Genomic DNA, 18,262 nt, shown 5'->3' with positions numbered 1-18,262 from the left:
GCCCCACCCGCCCCCTTTGGAAGCCCCGCCCCATGCGCTGAAGCCCCGCCCCTGAGGACCACCCTCCCTCCCACCTGCTGAAGCTCCGCTCTCCCCGCAGTTCACCATGCACTCAGACCTGGGCAAGATCGTGCAGAGCCTCCTGGACGAGTTCTGGAAGAGCCCGCCGGTGCTGATCGCTGGCTCCGTGTTTCCGCCGTGAGTGTGGGGGCGGGGACGGCTGCCCGGGCTCGCTCCTCTGGGGGCCTCGGTGTGGGGGAGCGGCCCCGGGAGGCTCCGTGCCCGGGGCGCCTCTCTGACCTCCCGTCCTGCCCCGCCCTCCCCGCAGCCTGAACCAGGGCCTGGCCAGGATCCCTCCCTACGCTGCGCAGGGCTTTCCGTTCCTCCCGCTGTATCCTCCGCAAGAGGCCAGCAGAGCCGTGGCCTCCGTGCCCGTGGCGGACGCCGCGCCTCCGGCCCCAACCTACTCGGCTCCCAGGCCCGCCGCCCCGTCCTGCGGCTTCCTGTCCAGCCTGCCCCTGCCCGTGCCCACCACGGAGGCGCCGGGGCCGGTAGGAGTCCCGGGGACATGCCGAGGGACGGGCAGGGACGGGAAAGGCCACGGGAGGAGGGCGCCTGCCGCGGTCTGGGGCCAGCCTGGGGTGGGGGGGGCTCCCGGCCCTGGGGGGGCTTCCTGGCCTTGGGAGGATGGGGGGCACTTCGGGCCTGCGGGGTTCCCTTCATGAGCTCCTGGTAGGCGGGGTGCAGAGGCCTCATGGGGCTCAGCTCTAACCACCTCTTCTCTTTCAGATGGGGCAGAACGGGTGTGGTTACAAGATGCCCGACATCCCTGAGGGCTTCCCGGAACTCACAGAGCTCAGGTAAGCTCTGGGCAGAGACGTGGCAGGTCTGCCCTGGTGAGGCTGGACGGGTGGTCAGGGGCCAGGCCCTCAGTCCCCGCCGTGCTGGTGCTCCCGGCCGAGGGGAGGTATGGGCGGGGGCACTTCCTGAAGCCTTTCTGCTGGTTCAGGGCTGCGGTTTTTGCAGCTGTTGCTTGTCCTCACACCTGGGTGTCCCTTCACAGTGTGCAGGCATCGAGCTCTGTAGGTATACCAGGTACCGGGCTGATAAAGAGGAGGCCGCCCAGAAGGAGTTCTCCAGGTGGCCCCTGGGACGGGGCTTCGGCCCAGCCAGCGAGTGTCTAGGGCGGCCCGGGGGCACAGCAGAAGGCTGCCGGTTTGGCCGGGCCAGGGGAGGCTGTGGCGGGTGTTCAGGGCCAGACCGGGAGCTCAGGCCCCCTCCGAGTCCTGGGAGTGACCCGGGGGCCTGTGCTGAAGGTCTGCCCTTGGAGGCTGCCTCAGGCAGGGTAGGGCGAGTGATGAGGGCTGTGCAGAGACTCGTGGTGGCTCCGTGTGAGGAGATGGTGCTGGTGGTTCTGGGGGCAGAGATGGGACACTTGGGGAGAAGGGGGGCCACGGCGCACACGTGCAGGGTTCCTTCTCAGAGGTGATGAGTGAGACATGTCCTTCTTACTGTTGGACTGTCGCGGTTCTGGGTGCGGGCTAAGGCGAGCTGGCACCCGTATCCAAGGAGCTTCCACACTAATGGGATCGCAGCAGAAACAGGAGCAAGGGCCCAGCAGTGTTCTGGCGAGGGGCGCCAAGTGCAGCCACAGGGACGGTGACTGGCAGGGGCTTCCCGGCAGTGGGGCAGCCCGGAGAGAGAGGAGAGGTGCTCAGGCCACGTGGAGGGTAGAGAGCCCGGGGTGACCCGTGTCCAGGAAGAGCAGGGTCAGTGCTGGGCCTCAAGGGCGCTTCACAAAGGTCCCAGAATGCATGCTCTGCAGTGAGTCCTGTTCATCTGTTTGTGTGGGGGGTTTTAAAGTCTCTCCCACTCCTTTCATCAGTAGAGCTCAGTTTCCTATTGTCTGGGTGCGGCCTGAGGAGGTCAGGGGGCATGGGCTGGACCTGAGGGCAGGGGCTAGGCCTGTTGCCTTCCTCCCCCAGCGATTCCAGGAGGGGCCTTGTGATGCTCGGCCGTGAAGAAGGCTCTCCTTATGGTGAAACCCACGGGAGGGTCTGCCTCGGCTAGAGGGACGCGTTTCCCGCTTTTGCCATCACCCATAGTCCTTCCTGGGCCTCTGGGCCAGGTCACGGGGAGCTTGGGGAGCCCTCGCCAACAGGTGGCAGGACATAGCCCAGCACCCGGGCCGTGGTTGCCAAGCGCTGGGGACGATTAGTTCGGACAGGCAGCCCCGGCCCTGCGCGTCTGCATCCGCCCACGGGGCTCTTCCCAGGCTTTTCTGAGACCGCCCCGGTCCATCCTCGTGCCGTGGCATTCCGTCACAGTCTTGCTGTCCCTTTAGGTGAGGGGCAGCCCCCTATTTCTACTTTGCTGCCACAGAAAGGACTGATGCAGCTGGGTTTAGGCGTATAGGTCCTTGTCCCCTTTTCAGAAAGTCTCTGGCGGCAGAGTTGCTGGGTCGAAGGCATGCCCATCTTTAGAGCTCCTTGGGCCTGGTTTTGGATCACTCTCCAAACTGGTTGGAGCGGCTCACAACTCCACCAACAGTGTTCCACTTTTCCCACATCCTCTCCGGCGTTTATCGTTCTGCTTTGTCACGCAGCCGATCTGACCGGTGTGAGGGGGCACCTTGGGGTCGGTTTTACGTTGCCTTTCTCTGGTGATTAGTGACAGGGTGTTTTCACGTGACTGTTGACAGCTTGTAGTTTTTCCTCTGAAAACTGCCCGTTGCTGTCTTGTGACCATTTGTCAGTTGGGGAATGGCTGTGGAAGTAAGGCCTTGGAAGAGGGAGGCCCTCCCAGGTGTGGAGGACAGAAGGCAGAAAGGAGCCACAGAGTGGCCCGCGTGAGCACTAGCAAGCCTGCCAGTGTGGCTGGACCACAGGCCTCTGTCCTGAGGGGGCACCGGGGACAAAAGGAAGCGCGGCAGGGGTTACTTGGGGCAGCGCACGTGAATGTCGGCCTTCTGTAGGAGGCCTCCCTTGCGCTGATGGCCCAGCAGGGACGTGGGGGGGTCTAAGAGGTGGAGAGAGATGGGGAGGCAGGAAACGGGGGCTTAAATCCACCAGATTGACAGATGGAGAAACGGAGGCCAGGGTTTCCTCGTGCCCTGCCCTGTCTGCCAGGAGACTGACACAGGCTGTAGTGCAGAGAAGGGCAGGATCAGCCCCTGTGTCCAAGGAGCTCCCACAGGCCGGGGGAGGATCTCTGTGGATCAGCTGGGTCTTATGGGGGAGGGAAGGCCCTCTGGGATTAAGGGGCCCTGGAGGGCAGAGGCCAGTGAGACTCACAGGAACCAGGAGGAGTAGACGGACTTCACTCTCACCTGGCCCCAGGGTTCATGGAGATCTGTGAAAACTGGGAAGGCCAGGCCTTAGGAGCCACACCGGGGTCCTAGAGGTAACTTTCCTGGCTGGGGGTGGTCTGGGCAGATGGGGTGGCCTCGGGGCTTGGGGTTTCACCCACTGCCGCTGGGGTGGTCGCTGCCGGGGCTCTCCCCATGCATCGTGCAGTGACCTGTGGTGGCCCGCTATCACAGCTTGGAGTGACTGCGGCCTTGCAGTGCAGCTCGAGAGCGAGGGCTGCCAGCCCCTGCCCCCCTCCCCCCTTGACCTTAAGACTCTGGATCTCCCCTCCAGCTGAGTGTCTTGACCGGCTTCCCTGCTCTCTAATGAGCGCTTTGTAGTGATGGGCTTGGCCCGACCTGCTGCTGGCGTCTTGTTAGCATCTCGGCCGCTTATGCTGCCGCACTGTTTACCTGTCTCTTTCCATAAAGCGCCCCTGAACGTCTCTGGGTCCCCATTGTGCCCGTTCCTTGCTCTGCACCGGCTTTCTTCTCTCCCTGCCCAGCTTTGTTGCTGACGTGCAGAAGTGCTGGTGATTCTTGTTATTTTATGCACTTCGATTTTGCAGAAATTACTGTTTTGAAAGAAGAAACATCCCAAGTAAAATCCAGATTAATTTCTCTCTTCTGTGCTGATTCATACGGCACCTTCAGAGTGAGCAGCTTACAGTTGTCTCCCTTGATTCTCGTGAGTGCCCTACAAGGGTGTGTGCCTTAAGTCCTTGTTTTACAGATGAGGAGAGTGAGGCACGTCGCGATCACGTGACTTGTCCAAGGCCACACAGCTAGTAACTGTGAGGCCACTAACACTGTCCCCTGCCACCCAGCTGGGCCATGTGTGTGTGCGTGTGTGTGTGCATGTGCGTGTGCAGAAGGAGGTGATATTTTTTCCTCAGAAGACTTTTCTGTATCGTGATAGAGTTGGGTTGAGTTTTGTTTATTTGTCTATAGTTTTTCTAATATTGAGCCAACCCTACGTACAGCCTGGGAGTTTTCTTTTTTGGTATCTTTCTCATTTAGGAACAAGACCACGTTTTATCAAAAAGGAATCTGATAGTAGTTTTACCTTCTGAATTTTACCAGCAGTTTGTGGAATAGTCGGATTGATTTTTCTCTGTTCGTTTGTTAGAATCTGCCTGTGAGTGCATCTGGTCCTGGGGGATTTCCGTGGCTAGTTGATTTGTGGCTTCTCAAATGTCTTTTCTTCTGATTGGGTCAAGGTTTTTATTTTTTGTTCTGTTCGTTTGGCTGTTTTACGCTTTTGTAAATTTCTTTTCGTTTATAGCGTTGGATTTGTTTTTCAGTTAGCCTTTTCTGTTCCATTTTATGTTCTGAGCTGTCCGCCTGGCTCCCCTGGAGGCCCCCATAGACACACGTGGCGGTGGACAGCGAGCGCCCTCCTTCATGGGTCCTTTGTAGTTTATAGACTCGAGTGTTGGTAACACGCGGCACAGCTCAGTCACTCACAATTACGCTTCAGACGGCATCGCTGCCGCCGTATGCAGCCCTCCCCTGGTTCTGCACCCTTCGCTGCATCATTTCATGCAAGTTTCGCCATGTGTTTCCAAAGTCACCCAGCTCATCCTTCCTTAGAGTGTGGTCACATCCCCTCACGATAAGGTACCAGAGCTTGGTCAGCCATTCCCAAACTGACGGCTTCCATCCCTCGGCCGCCACCAAGGGAGCTGCTCTACACACATTTTTTAAACGTACAGGTCTTTTTCCCTGATCGTCTTGGGAAGCAGACCTGCTAGTGGTTTTGCTGGGTCAAAGTGAGAACCTGCAGAGCCCCTCGGCCTCTAAGAGCCAGGGTCTCCCCCTGCATCCTGGGCCATCTCCAGGCATCCGGAGGAATGTCTGGCCCCTCAGATGGCTCTGGAGAAGAAGGTGAGGCTGGTGATGTCGCCCAGCCCTCCCTCCCTCCCTCAGATCCAGCTCAGCCGCGAGTCACGTCGTCACAACAGCAGCTCTTTGGGCATACTTCCAGATTGCTCTCCGCTAACCAGGTCCACCCGTGATGTGCTAATGCCCTGACTTTCTACAGCCCCTCCAACATTTACCAATTCCCCTTCTGTTCTAATCAATAACGATTTAGACCATTTTGTCCTCTGTATTTTTTATTTCTCTGCTGAAAAACTGCTTGTTTGTGAACTTTGGCCTCCTATCGATTGGGGCATGCCTATGTTCTTATAAATCTGACAAATCCCATATATGTTTGAGATAGGAGAACTTCATCTGAGAAAGTCTATAAAATTTCCCCCCCAATTTTCTTCTTTCTTTGTGATCCTGGCTACACTGGTTTTCTTTGTACAAAAACTTGTAACAATGCTCTCTTCTCTCTTGTTTGTTCAGAAATTCTTCTCTTGTCATAAGTTTTATAGAAGGTGTTCCTTACTTTTTAGTTTTTCTTCAGTATCAGTTTTATTGGCATGTAATTCTACTATAGGCTCATAATTTCTTTCATTTCTTTGTTCATGATTTGTCATTTTTCTTTTTTTGATACTTTGTGTATCTTCTCTCGATCTCCCCCCAAAAAAAACATCTTCCAGGCTTATCTATTAATGTATTTTTTTCAGTGTTTTAGTTTTTTATTTTATACACATATATAATCTTTATATTGTATTGATATGTAAATATCAGTCTTTCAGTGTTATTAATCTATTCTTTGATTTTCAGAGTTTCTGCTTTGGTTTTCTGGCTGGCTTTTTTTTTCTTTAACCACTCTTTACTGAATGTGAATTTCCTTGCGTTGTGGTCAGTAAAGGCTGCATTTTATTTTGCTTTTCTTTATTTGTGTGGCTCTTATACCTGAAGAGATGGCCTTTGTAAAAGTGCTCATTCTTGTCTCTTCTTGGATTCTCTAATCCCTTGGTGTTTCTTGGAGGCATCTCCTTAGAGGGCTGGGCGGGGCTGCATCCCCCTGCTCTGCTGGTCCACCCAAGGGAGGGCTGGACCTCCTTGGTTCCATTGCCCAGAGCCAGTGTTTGGAAGGACAAGTGGGCCAGTCTGGCAGGACCTAAACGGGCCCGAGGAGAGTGAGGGCTGTGAAGGAATCGGAGACATAGGGGAGAAGGCTGGGTCGAGAAGGGTCTTCGGTGCCAAGTGGATGGGATTCTGTGACCCCCCATGGATCAGAGTGCCGCTGTGGCATTGCTGGCGGACCTGGACTTGAGGAAGATGACCTCGTAGGGGAGGATTTTAAGGAAAGGAGCCCAGGCTGTTGGGACAGGCCCCCAAGAAGGGAGGGCAGTGCCCTCAGTAGACAGGGGCTCCTCGTTGCCGCTGACAACAGGGGCATGTGGAACTTGGGGTGGCTGTGGGACTGCAGTTGGCATTTGGTGACGTGCGGCCAGGGTTTAGGAGAGAGACCAGGCCTGGCCGTGGCCACGGCATGCAGTGAGACCATCAGAGGTCTGCAGAGAAGGCAGCTGGGGCAGAGCCTTGGGGGACCCCTGTGGTCGGGGGCAGGAACAGCGGGAGGGGGCCGTGCCTTAGAGACCACAGAGGAGAGAAGGCTGAGCAGCAGCGCCAGGATGAGGAGGGCCGGGGGGTGGCGACCGCAGCACTCACCCCTGTCCGCTCTCCCTGTGCTCCCAGCATGTCGCAGCTGACAGACATGAACGAGCGAGAGGACGCGTTCCTGGAGAAGTTCTCAGCCCTGCCTCAGCTGCAGCAGGTGGTCACCGACAAGGACGGCCTGGTGAGGAGCATCGAGGAGCTGGCCCGTAAGTCTGGCCCCCCGCGCCCCGCATGCCGCATGCGCTCGGGGCCAACCTAACACAGCCTTGGTTTGCAGGGAAGAACCTCCTCCTGGAGCCCAGCCTGGAAGCCAAGAGGCAGACGGTGCTCAGCAAGGTCAGTGCGCGGGCTGGGAGGACGCGGGCAGCGGGGGGGCAGGGAGGCCCAACGCGCTCTCTCTGCTCTTTCTCAGTATGAGCTGCTCACCCAGATGAAGGCGGGCTTTGAAAAGAAGATGCAGCGGCAGCACGAGCTTAGCGAGGTAGGCACCGTTTCTGTGCCCTGGGCCGCGGGTCTGGCCCGGGCTGCAGCTCCCTGCTGGGGGGTGGCCCAAGGGCCACCAGGGGTCTGGGAGGTCCGGGGCTCCATCCCAGCCGGCCTCGGGGGGTTTGGCCATACAGGTGGGCATTCTCTGTCCCACCAGCCCCTGGGGCTCACGCCCTTGCCAACATCCTCCTTGGTTCTCCTGCCTGCCTGCCCTCCCTATGGGAGCATGCCCCAGTCTGGGTCCTGGGCCCTGGGCCCTACTCTTCTCTGTGCCTGCCCGCTCTGGCTGCTGGCTGGCACGTCTCTGCCACTGATAGTGTGCGTGTTCCAGCTGTGTGTGTCCAAAACGGTCCTTGGCCCCCTCTGCCTGTCTTTGCCCTGCACTGAACCTGTCAGGCGTGGCCCGGTCGCTCTCCAGCTGCTGGCCCCAGGCACAGCCTGGCTCGATTCCTGGGCACCCAGAGTTCCTCCCGTGAGGCCACACTGGCCTCACTTCCCAGGGGTTTTGGTTTTTCCCTGAGGGCCAGCTCTTTGGTGGAAGTCCACAGACCACTGGGCTGCTGGGTGAGGAAGGACCTGTAGCGACCGCTACCGTCCATCTACTTGAAGCTCCCCAGGCGACCCAGACCTTGCAGAGGGTGACGAGTGGTTTTTACCCTGTTGGCTTTTAGCAAGCACAGAGGGGGCTCGGGTTTGGAGGGTCAGCAGCATCCCCCCGAACACGCTCTGGCTCGTCTGTCCGCCAGTGCCGAGCTTTTGTGCACACAGGGAATTCTGGAGGGGGGCTCGGCCCGAGCCAGGTAGAGAGCGCCTCTTCTCCTGTACGGGCCTGATGCCCCCGATGGCATTGTCCCTTTCAGAGCTGCAGCGCCAGCGCCCTCCAGGCCCGGCTGAAGGTGGCGGCCCACGAGGCCGAGGAGGAGTCAGACGCGCTCGCTGAGGACTTCCTCGAGGGGAAGATGGAGATAGACGACTTCCTCAGCAGCTTCATGGAAAAGAGAACCGTACGTACCGGCGTGCTAGCGTGCCCCTGGGGGACACAGGCCATGCATGCGTGGCCAGCCTGGTGGCCTCTGAGAGCCCTGCCCCACTGGTGGGTAGAAGGGGAGTCCTGGGCACACATGGACCCATGTCAGCCTGGTGTGGTGCCCCAGCCCCCCTCGACTGGCCCTGCAGAGGAGAGCAGGGGCTTTCCTTGCCCTTTCTGGTTGTGGGGGGTTTGTGACCAGACAGACAAGGTGTGGAGGGAGGAAGGGCCCAGAGGCCCACGCGGGGCTTCTCCAGTGTTAGGGGGAGGGTTGTGCCCCTGGGAGGCTTTGGGACAACCATGGCCTTTTCTGTGTCCCCCTAGATTTGCCATTGTCGCAGAGCCAAAGAGGAGAAGCTTCAGCAGGCAATAGCCTCCCACATTCAGTTCCACACTCCCCTCTAGGTGAGTGTTCTCCCCTTGGGCCAGCCCCCCAGGGAGCCTCTGCTGGCCTGGGCTGGGGGGCTGAGACCTGGTCCACCTTGACTCGCCTAGGTGGACTGGGGCCCCTCAGCCGCCAGACACAGGCTTCCGGTGGGCAGATGTCCACAATTTATTGTATGGGCTGTGGCAGAGGATGAGCCAATAACCTCATTGTCTGAACTGTCATTAAGTACATTTTAGGGCTTTTTCTTTGCAGATTTTCCCGAACACATGAACTGCCAAGAGAAGAATGAACAGTCCCAATTAAGCGCATTTTAAATAGATGTGATTTCATCCTAATGGCTGTATTGTGTGGTAGAAATTAACTGTATCCATTGCGTAGAGCTGGGCCTGATTTTCTACAAATTAGGATGCCTTTTATTATCTTTGTTTGAGAAATCCTTCTGCACTCTTTGCACTAAAGATATCCTTTGTATTTATTGTTGATAAAGTCTTTTACCATATTTAAGTTTCTGCTGCTATTCCCTGATTATTAGAAATTAAATACCTATGCATGTAATTTTGGATAAATTCAAGTATTTTATAAATTCATATTCTTTTAAATTCATATTTTTAACTGAAATGGACTGGTTTATTCATAAAGAGTCTTGGGGTTTTTTTATTTTTAAATTACTATTTGGGGTAGTGGTCATAAAAATGCCCCATTCCCTTTATCTTGCAGGAAAAATTGTGATCCTAAGTGATCATGCCAATATGTCGAGCCTTAGACAGTGTAAAGCCCTCCAGCAGGTATTTGTGCCATGGTGGTGACCAGTTTGGGGCCTGCGCCTGTGGCGGTCCTCATAGAAGTCTCCACAGCCTGGCCTTGGGCTAGTGGGGGCACTGGCCCTCAGCCCTCCAAGGAGTGGCCTCCTCCCCAGAAGGCTGGCCGCCCTCCAGGCCCTGGCTTTGTCTTTATGTTGGGGCTTCTGGCCCCAGCTGCACTGACGAGGAAGATAGACGTGGCCAGAGGAGACCTGTGCCTGAAATCACCCAGCGATTCCGAGGTCAGCATCTGCTCTGCAGTTACACTGGTTTGCTGTTTTCCACAATGGCTGTGTCCAGAAGGACAAGGCCCCCCACACGAAGCCATCCTGTGGGACTGGCCAGGCTGGGGTGTTTGGAAATGGATCGTCTAAATAACTCGTCACAGGAGGGGTAGCGAAAAAAACAAACTGGGTCCGTGTTCTGGCTGTGCAGGGGAAGACGGCACAGAGAAGCCAACCATTTTTTCCTTAACCACTGTTGTCAATGAGTTTTACCTCTAATTGGAGACCAAGTGAAAGCAGTGTGGGGTGGTGGAAACACCACTGGATTTGAAGCCAGAGCTAGCTTCTTCCCCCAGCTCTGCCGCAGCCTCACTGGGTGACCTTGGGCCTGGCCTGTGACCTCTGCAGGCCTCGGTCTGTAAAGGAGGCATCGGGGGCCTCTGGGAAGACGTACCAACACATGTGAGATGAGGGTGGGCTCTCTGTGATCTCACAGACAAATAAAGATCATTTATACTTTTCTTGTAAAAGTTGACTAGATGCATTGTGTTACCTTTTGTCATTACAAACCCTGGCATACTTTGAACTGTTCCTTCTTGTGGAAGAAATCAGGCATCTTGGTAGGCGTGGTGTGGCGGCCAGAACCTGCAGTGAGGCATGAGGCTTGGGCTGGTGAGGCGATGGCCGGACCTGGGCCCTTGTCAGTGAGGCCAGTGAAGGAGCTCAGCAGCGTGCCTGAAGAATCAGGGCCATAGGGCCTGTGGCCAGCTCTCACATGCTCATCCCGGGGGCAGGACCAGGACCAGCATGAGCGATGCCCAGAAGCCAGCTGAGGCTTGGCATCAGGAAAATCATCCTGAAGGGAATGGGCTGCCCTCCCTTGCTTCGGACAGTCTGGATGAGGGGTGGGAAAGAGTCAGTGCTGTGCAGGCTCAGGTGGCCCTTTGGCCTCCGAGGTCTCAATTCGGAGATTCCTCCTTTAGCTGAGTTTCAGAAGCTGGGCAGGGAAAACCTGGGTGGCGGTCACTGGAATCGTCCCCAGTGGTCAGAGCAAGGCTGCTGCATCGGACCAAGCCTCTGGCTGGTCAGCTTTACTGAAGGCCAGCCCTCTAGCAGTAGTGAAATCAAGCATCCTGTGTGCGGTGAATTCCTTTTCTTTATGTCCTAATTCTGCAGCTTGGTTCTCGCCACCACAATTCACTGCTAAGTTAAACTGCTTTATATCCTGTGGGTGGAAGGGGGCTGCAGGTTCTTGGCCATTGTTGTGCATGTTCATAATAAGTCATGGAAGGTACAAATTGGACAAGGTGGCTGGGGTTAGGGATGTCAGGATTTAAGCAGCCCCTGCACCCTGTCACCCTATAGAGCAGATCTGTATTGGGGTTAAAGGCACATTGTTTGCAATTCTGTTACCTTTTTCAGATTAAAACTAGAAGGGTTAGGGAAACATTGCTGTGTAAACAGCCAGAGAAGCTGGCCATCCTGCTTTGGCGGGTGCCCTTGGAGCTCTCCTGAGGGGAAATTCTAGGCTGGTGGTCCAAGGGGAATGAGTCGTGGTGCTTTCTTCTGGCACCTCAGGAGGAGCCAGACAAGCCCTAAAGGACAGGGGGGGTAGGAAGATTTCCTAAGCACAAGTGGGGACCCTTTGAGCGTCCACCCAAAGAGATTCCATGAACAACCCTGCCTCAGGGCACGTCCTTGCGAGCAGAGGACTGAGAAGGCGTTCTCCCCTGTAGGTCTGTCAGGGCCACTTAGAAAGTAAAATGATGCTGTCAGCCAAATACACCCCAGGTGCCAGCGGCCGTCTCTCTGTCTCCCTCTGGCCAGCCTGCGTTTTGCGCATGTTCTGTCTCACCACTGGAGCTTTGAGAATTATGGGGAAATTCTGCAATCAATGAGAACGCTCTTGAGGAAGACTTTTCTGGGCCCCGTCCCCTCTCTGTGCCCTTCCGTCCTTCACACAAGACCATTGACTTGTCCTGGGTTTTCTGGCATGAAGAATTCTGCTTCCTGGCTGACAATGAGACCGAGACACCTTTTCAGCGCCGTCCTTTGAGTGGCTGCACTCACCAGTCCCATCCTTACATCGCTGGTGTCACTGAGGCCGCCTGGCCAGAGCCCTGTGCTGTTGACTCTGCAGTTTCTGGCCGCTAGCCAGTTTTTTGGCATCTATCCTGGAAAATTAATCTGAAGTCTGCAGTGTCGACAGAAGCAGACAGTGCGACCTTGTTGAGAAGCTCTCAAAGTACCAGTTTTGGGAGTGAGTAAAATCTGTGTTAGCAGGTTCCAAGAGTATATGAATTAAGAGTGGGCCTGGCTGCCCAATTCCTGCCAGTGAGAGTCCTGGCTGCTGGCCTGAGGGAGGAAGAGTGGCCACCTCCCTCAGAAGAGGTGCTCCCTGGACCTGCCAGGAATGATAAAGCATATCCCCACCCCCACCCCTGGGGTAGAGAGTGGAGCTTTCAACGCTTCCGTTTAAAAGACAACCTTCATCTTAAGGATTTATTGTAGAGTACTTTTTATCAGCACAGTATGACATATATGACAAGACAAACATTGAAGCCAACCAACATTCCATCCACTTTCACACGTGGGATAGGCGACAGGATGCATCTGCCTGTAAATACGGTCTTGTGATTCCTGACCCAGTCGGTGCCATCTTAGTTAATGCCCTATTGGAATCTTTCTGTATCATCAGTCGCTCTTCAGCTTTCAGTCTGGACTTTAGGAAGGCGGCCCGCCCTGTCCACTTCCCTTTCTGAAGATTCATTTTATACAGAAGTCAGAAATAGTGGAATATATATTTTAGGATGAAATTTAAAACAAGCACACCCAAATGAAACCTAACAATAGGTCAGTCACTAATTATCATTGTAACTACCCAACCTGTCCAATTTTACTGTACCAGTTATTTAAAAGTCTACAATTCACATTTTTCTCCAGACAGTTTTCAAATGGCCTATAAAATATGGCAACAACGCAATAAGACAAAGGAAAACTGCACCTCAAAAATAGGCCATTTGTACTCAGTATGACTGTCAGGTTGGCATTGGCCAATCCCGGCTTCCAAAGCCAGTGTCTGGAGCTGGCAGTCAGTCTCAGAGAGGCTAGCCTGATTCCAGGATGGACCACAGAGGAGCGCGTAACCAGCCAGACCTGGGCATCGCCAGTAACATTTCAGCTTTGTCCAAACAGACCAGAGCCAGTCTGTGTTTTTAAACGGAGACAAAGTAGTGAGGACCCCAGAGAGTGACTAAAAAGACTGAAAAGATTCTGTAAAGAAAAGCTGGAGTCAGCATTGGTTAGGCTGAAAGAGGGAGTGACTTGAGCCATGATAAAATACAGTAATGTCTGCGTTAGCCCAGAGAAAGCATCCCAGTACCAAACTACGTTAAACGAGGTAGAAAGACCATGGGGACGTAATCCCAGATGTTAACAACAAAAAAAAAAAAACTAAACTAAATTAGGATCTGATGTGCTGAACCATGCATCCAGAAACCCTGCGGCAGAATGCGGGAGGTCCCTCCCCTGCCCACTGGCCTCTACCCCCAAGGGCCCAGGTAAGCCTCCCTGCTGTGTGTAAGCACCCCCTTCTCTGACCCCAGATACCATCCCTTGGGACATAACACCCACCACAGCGTGACTTCATGGCCACCCTGCTCCCAAACTTCTTCCCATCTTCTTGCTGATGCCAAGAATTCTTGGAACAAAAAAACAGGCTGTCATTACAGTTCCAGCTATGTCCGCCACACTTAATTCATAGCCAGCAACATCAGTGTGTTTTTTTCTCTCCATATGGGGAAGGAGATAGGTAGGCGAGGTACCTGGCAGGAGACTAAGCCCCGCTCACCTTCAGCCAAGCATTGGACAAAGGCAGAGCATTGCCACTGACTGATAGGGTGGAGTGAGGTTTGTTCTTGCTTCAAAGATTCATTTCCAGAGTTTGTGGTTAAGAATCAGAAGTGGAGGAAGTAGGATTATGAGGCTGCCAGTGAGCCCTCTCTCCACAATAAAAGCCATACCAAAAAAATGGGCAATGTGTCTGTTCGGTGGAACGGACCTAGCCACCCTTTAAATGCATTCAAAGCAGAGTACTGATCCCTACTTTCTACCTCAGGGACTGGAGGCATCACATGTCCTTCATCTCTAACTTGAGGGGATTGGACTAGGTTATCTCCCATGGTCCCAGGATCGATTTTAGTTAGCCAGGAGGTAAGACCAGGATATCTTCCAAGCCAAGGGTCCCTTTCAGGGACCAGCTATGCTGAAAGCATCTTTGATGAGCTCCCTCACACATCTTACACCACCACATGGAAAGCAACTGTGCCAACCTCTGGACAGAACGTCCATCGGCATCCTGGGACTCCCTTCTCCCCCCCACCCACCTCCAGTCAGGTGCTGTCTCCCCAACACGGCCACCCCTTGAAATCACTGGTCCTCACCCTCTCCTCCCTGAGCTGCCTCCTGATTTGTTTTCCTGCTCTCTATCTCTCTCCCGTTCAGCTGCCAAAAATCTTCCCAAAGCAGGCATCTCCTGCTTGCAATCCCCATTTATTGTCCCAGGACATTTAAAAGTGCCCCCAGAGCTGGTTCCAGCCACCTCTCCAGCCTTGTTTCACATCATTCTATAAGCCTGATCCCCCATCTTCTGCCTCTGCAACTGTCCAAACTCAGTCCCCATTCCTGGAATGCATTTCCTCTTCATCTTCCTTCCAGGCTCAGTTCTGGTACCTTCTCTGGGAAGCCTTCCGGGATCCCACTAGTCGGAGGGCTCTCCTTCTGCTCCAGTAGTTTCATATTTACTCACATGTCTATGGACCTCATCCTTCTAGGAGAGCCTTGTAGGCAGCCCTAGTGCCTTGTAACCAGTAGGCGCTTAATTGCTGAATTGACTCATCTTCCCAGGTATTGCCTTTTCTTCCACCCTCCCTCCCCCCATCCTTTGTGTCTAAAAACTTTGATTTTTCACTGGTTCTACATCAGGATTTCTCTATGGGGAATTTTCAAAAGGTTTGTTTTTTTTTAAGTCAATAATTATCATTATTGTTTCTCAGAACTGTTTTCAAGGATTTTAAAATAAAGAGGTTTAAGTGTTATGTGACCTAGAAATTATATATCAAACTTGAAAAGAAAGTTACTGTGGGTATTTTCCCATTTGAATCCCAGTTCCAAAAGTACTATGCTTTATGTTTATAAATTCATTTCTCTACCTTGATATGATACCTAGAAGGGGGAAGGAAAGCTTCTGCCATTTGAAAAGGCCAAAGGCAATTTCCTATGCTCAAACCTCCAAAGATGGACAGCCCTTGGCCAGATGACCCTATTTCCCACTCCTTGGTCATTCCAGTTTGGATTGCACGGCTCCCCTCTTGGGGGAAACATTTCCTGTTCCCGGCAGTCCTGGGGTGCAACAGGGGAGCTCATGCGGTGAGGAACACCGCTTCATCAGGATCGGGGTCCTTGCCACTGTCCTCGCTGGGCAAGCACTCGCCCCCGCTCGGGGAGCGGCAGCTCAGGTCCTCCACCCCAGACTCCTGGTCGCTATTGGCAGAGAGATCGGGATCAGAGCTCTTCAGATTCTCCTGCGTGAGAATCAGGGCAGAATCCTCGTCTCCCTGGGAAGGGCTCCGGGAGGGGGATGATTTCGGATGCCCGCTGGAATCCGCGGCGGGGTTCCCTACGCTGGGGGTCGAGGCAGACAGCCCCGGACGTTCGCTCTGCGGCGCACTGGGCTCTCTCTTCCCCGGCGTGTCGCTAAGTGGAATCTTGTGGATTTTTTCCAGTCTCTAAAAAGAAAAATGTTTCCATTTGTTTGGGGTGATGGAAATTTTCTCTGTCTTTTCACTTTATTCAATAATCACATTGCTGGCTCTTACGAAAGGACATAGCATTTATGGAACAGAACAACCTGGGTTTCGAAAACATTTAGCCCAAACCTTACCCCAAAAGCAGCCCTCCACGACTCGACACCCAGCCCTGCCCTGAAGACCTCCGAGGTCTCCCTACTCCAAATGCCGGGACCACGACAAACAGCCACCAATGTTCCCATTCCTCTTGTCAGCAGCACTCACTGGTTTCCCCAACATCAAGCTTTGTCCTCCCTCCAAAAAGAACATGTCAGATCCCTGTTGCACGTGGCAGCCTTCCGCATTTATATGTTGCCCTTTTGAACACATTATAATAGCCGAGAATTAGTGTTTTTAGAGAACTCTAAGGTTTGCAAAGCACTGTACAAGTAAGATCTCATTTGATCCTCACAGCTACCCTGGGAGATGGATGCTGCTGTCACCTCCATTTTACAGTGGAGGAAACTGAAGCAGACAGGTAAGTGACTTGCCCAGAGTCACTAAAAGCTAATGTCTGAGGTTTTGTGTCTACATATCTGTCTCTCCAACACTCCTTCCTTCCTTCCCTCCCTCCTTCCTTCCTTCCTTCCTTCCTTCCTTCCTTCCTTCCTTCCTTCCTTCCTTCCTTCCTCCCTCCCTCCCTCCCTCCCTTCCTTCATTCCTTCCTTTTTCCTTTCTTTTCTTTCCCTTCCCTTCCCTCTGTCCACAAAGGGTATCATAACCTTACCTGGGAGTGCTCTGCCCAAAGGAATGTAAATTTTGATTGCAGAAACCTTGAGATATCTTGAGGTTTACAGACTAGATTTCTTCCTCAAGGACAATGTCTTAAACCCAAATCACCCTGGCTCCCATTGGCCACCAATAGGTCCCAGGCCAAGCCCCACTTGGTCATTTTTTGGGCTCAAAATGAATGTAGATAGCAAATGTTTCTGTTTTGACCAGAAACCCTGAGGTTCTTCCTCCTGGATTAATTTTTTTTTTAACTAGGTCTTTAAAAGAGGCCTTCTTTGCCTTATTTTTTTCCTGCCCTTAATCACTGAATGGACCTTGTCTTGGTCAAAAAGACCCAGGAAAGACCTTAGTTTTAAAAAGCCAAGGTCCCCTGCTGCATCCGGGCTATCTCCAGTCATCCTGACCTATACCTGGCTACTGGACCCAAATGGCTTCAGAGGAGAAAGTGAGGTGGTGACTTTGCACAGTCCTACCTCACCTAAGTGCAGTTCACTCATAAGTCAAGACATCACCTCCACGCCATCAATGGTCTCCTTTGAGAACAAAGCACACACGACTGATTCTGTACCTGTCTTGGTGCATAACTGTCTTCTTGTGTCCTCCCCATTAGAACGTGAGTCTGTCTTTTGCTTGCCTTTGTGTCCCCTGTGCTTGGCACATAGTAGGTGCTTAGTAAATGCTTACTGACTTAGCCATCTCCTCTTCTGTACCCTCTGCCATTCACAACTTCTCTCCCCAAAGTTAGCTGGGATCTCTCTGCTGCCCAATCTGATGGCCTCTTCCTCACCATCCTTCTTGGCCCGCTGCCCCTGTTCACCCTGCCCACCACCCTCCCCAGCCTCATCCTCTTTCTCTGGATTTTCTGGACCCAGATCACCCTTGCTTCTCCTCCTGCCTGTCTGACCAACCTCTCCTCCTCTCTCTCCTTTGCTGCATCCCCCCCAATCTGTCCTTTAACCACAGTTATGGAAGCCCTGGAAGGTCCCCCTAAGCTCTGTCCATGGGCTTCTCTGTCGTCTTACCTGATGTTGTCACCAGCTCCCTCGGGTTCAAGCATCACCTAGAGGCCAGTGATTCCCAGCTCTGTATGGTCACCATTAGCCCTACATCACCCACTGCCTAGCCAACATTCTGAACTGAATGTCTGTCCTGTAAAATCTCAAACTCCACAAGTCTGAAAGAGGGCTCAAAGCTGCTCCTCTTCAAAATTCTCTGTTATTATTGAGGGGACCTCCACCTACTTCCTGGCCACTTCCATCCCCACTCCCACTCCTAGCTTCCTTCTGTATGCTGCCCAGGTGCATGGCCTCCAGGGCAGGCTCTATCCCGAGCACTACGGCATGCATTCATTCATTCACTCATTCATTCGTTCATTCTTCCAGTCATCCACTCTGACCCTGGAAGTGATTCTCGACTTCCCGTTCTCACTCAGCCACAGATCTAATCGGTGGCCAAATCCCAACGGTTCTACCTCCACATTGCCTCTTCCTACACCCCTTTTTTTCTCCCAGCACACTTCCACAGCCCTAATCCAAATCCTCATCACTTCTCACCCAGGCAGAAGCAAACACCTTGTAACAGGCCTTCCTGTCTCAGGCTTCTCCCCCCTCTCAACGCCCAGCCATGGCCTCCAAAGTGATCTTCCTAACATACTGGCCTGAACATGGCGTCCGATACTTAGTCACTAAATCCTGGCGATTTTCTGTTATTACTTCGGGATCAAACAGGAACTTCTTTGTTAGCATTTGAATCTCATCAAATCTGGCTCCTTCTTGCCTTTCCCATCTACTTACACATTACTCCCCTCCACACTCTCTGCTGTCCAGCCGTACTGACCTGCTTTCTGTTCACCAAATGTGGCCATGCATTTGCACCAGCCTGGAACCCCATGCCT

At 53.5% G+C, this 18,262-nt stretch overlaps 2 protein-coding genes across 3 annotated transcripts in view; one reads left to right on the top strand and one right to left on the bottom strand.

Moving 5' to 3' along the window:
• VPS37A (VPS37A subunit of ESCRT-I) overlaps positions 1-9,384 on the top strand; it is a 10,264-nt gene extending 880 nt beyond the window's left edge. Inside the window, exons 3-12 of the mRNA XM_069104856.1 lie at positions 24-42; positions 101-198; positions 329-551; positions 790-860; positions 6,944-7,071; positions 7,143-7,201; positions 7,278-7,346; positions 8,212-8,355; positions 8,703-8,783; positions 9,019-9,384. Of these exons, the coding sequence (XP_068960957.1) occupies positions 24-42; positions 101-198; positions 329-551; positions 790-860; positions 6,944-7,071; positions 7,143-7,201; positions 7,278-7,346; positions 8,212-8,355; positions 8,703-8,783 (892 nt within the window). The 3' untranslated portion in view covers positions 9,019-9,384. The remainder of the gene's footprint in view (positions 1-23; positions 43-100; positions 199-328; positions 552-789; positions 861-6,943; positions 7,072-7,142; positions 7,202-7,277; positions 7,347-8,211; positions 8,356-8,702; positions 8,784-9,018) is intronic.
• A 2,894-nt stretch (positions 9,385-12,278) lies between these two features.
• MTMR7 (myotubularin related protein 7) overlaps positions 12,279-18,262 on the bottom strand; it is an 80,606-nt gene continuing 74,622 nt past the window's right edge. For both annotated transcript variants that reach the window (XM_069104972.1, XM_069104973.1), the window contains one exon: positions 12,279-15,576. In XM_069104972.1, coding sequence (XP_068961073.1) covers positions 15,211-15,576 — 366 coding nt within the window. In that variant the 3' untranslated portion in view covers positions 12,279-15,210. The remainder of the gene's footprint in view (positions 15,577-18,262) is intronic.

The sequence above is a fragment of the Petaurus breviceps genome, unplaced genomic scaffold, assembly GCF_028583685.1.
Source record: "Petaurus breviceps papuanus isolate PSGF00001 unplaced genomic scaffold, PetGlider_PUasm1.0 689, whole genome shotgun sequence".
Lineage (NCBI taxonomy): Eukaryota > Metazoa > Chordata > Mammalia > Diprotodontia > Petauridae > Petaurus > Petaurus breviceps.
This window is presented reverse-complemented; position numbering and strand designations above follow the sequence as displayed.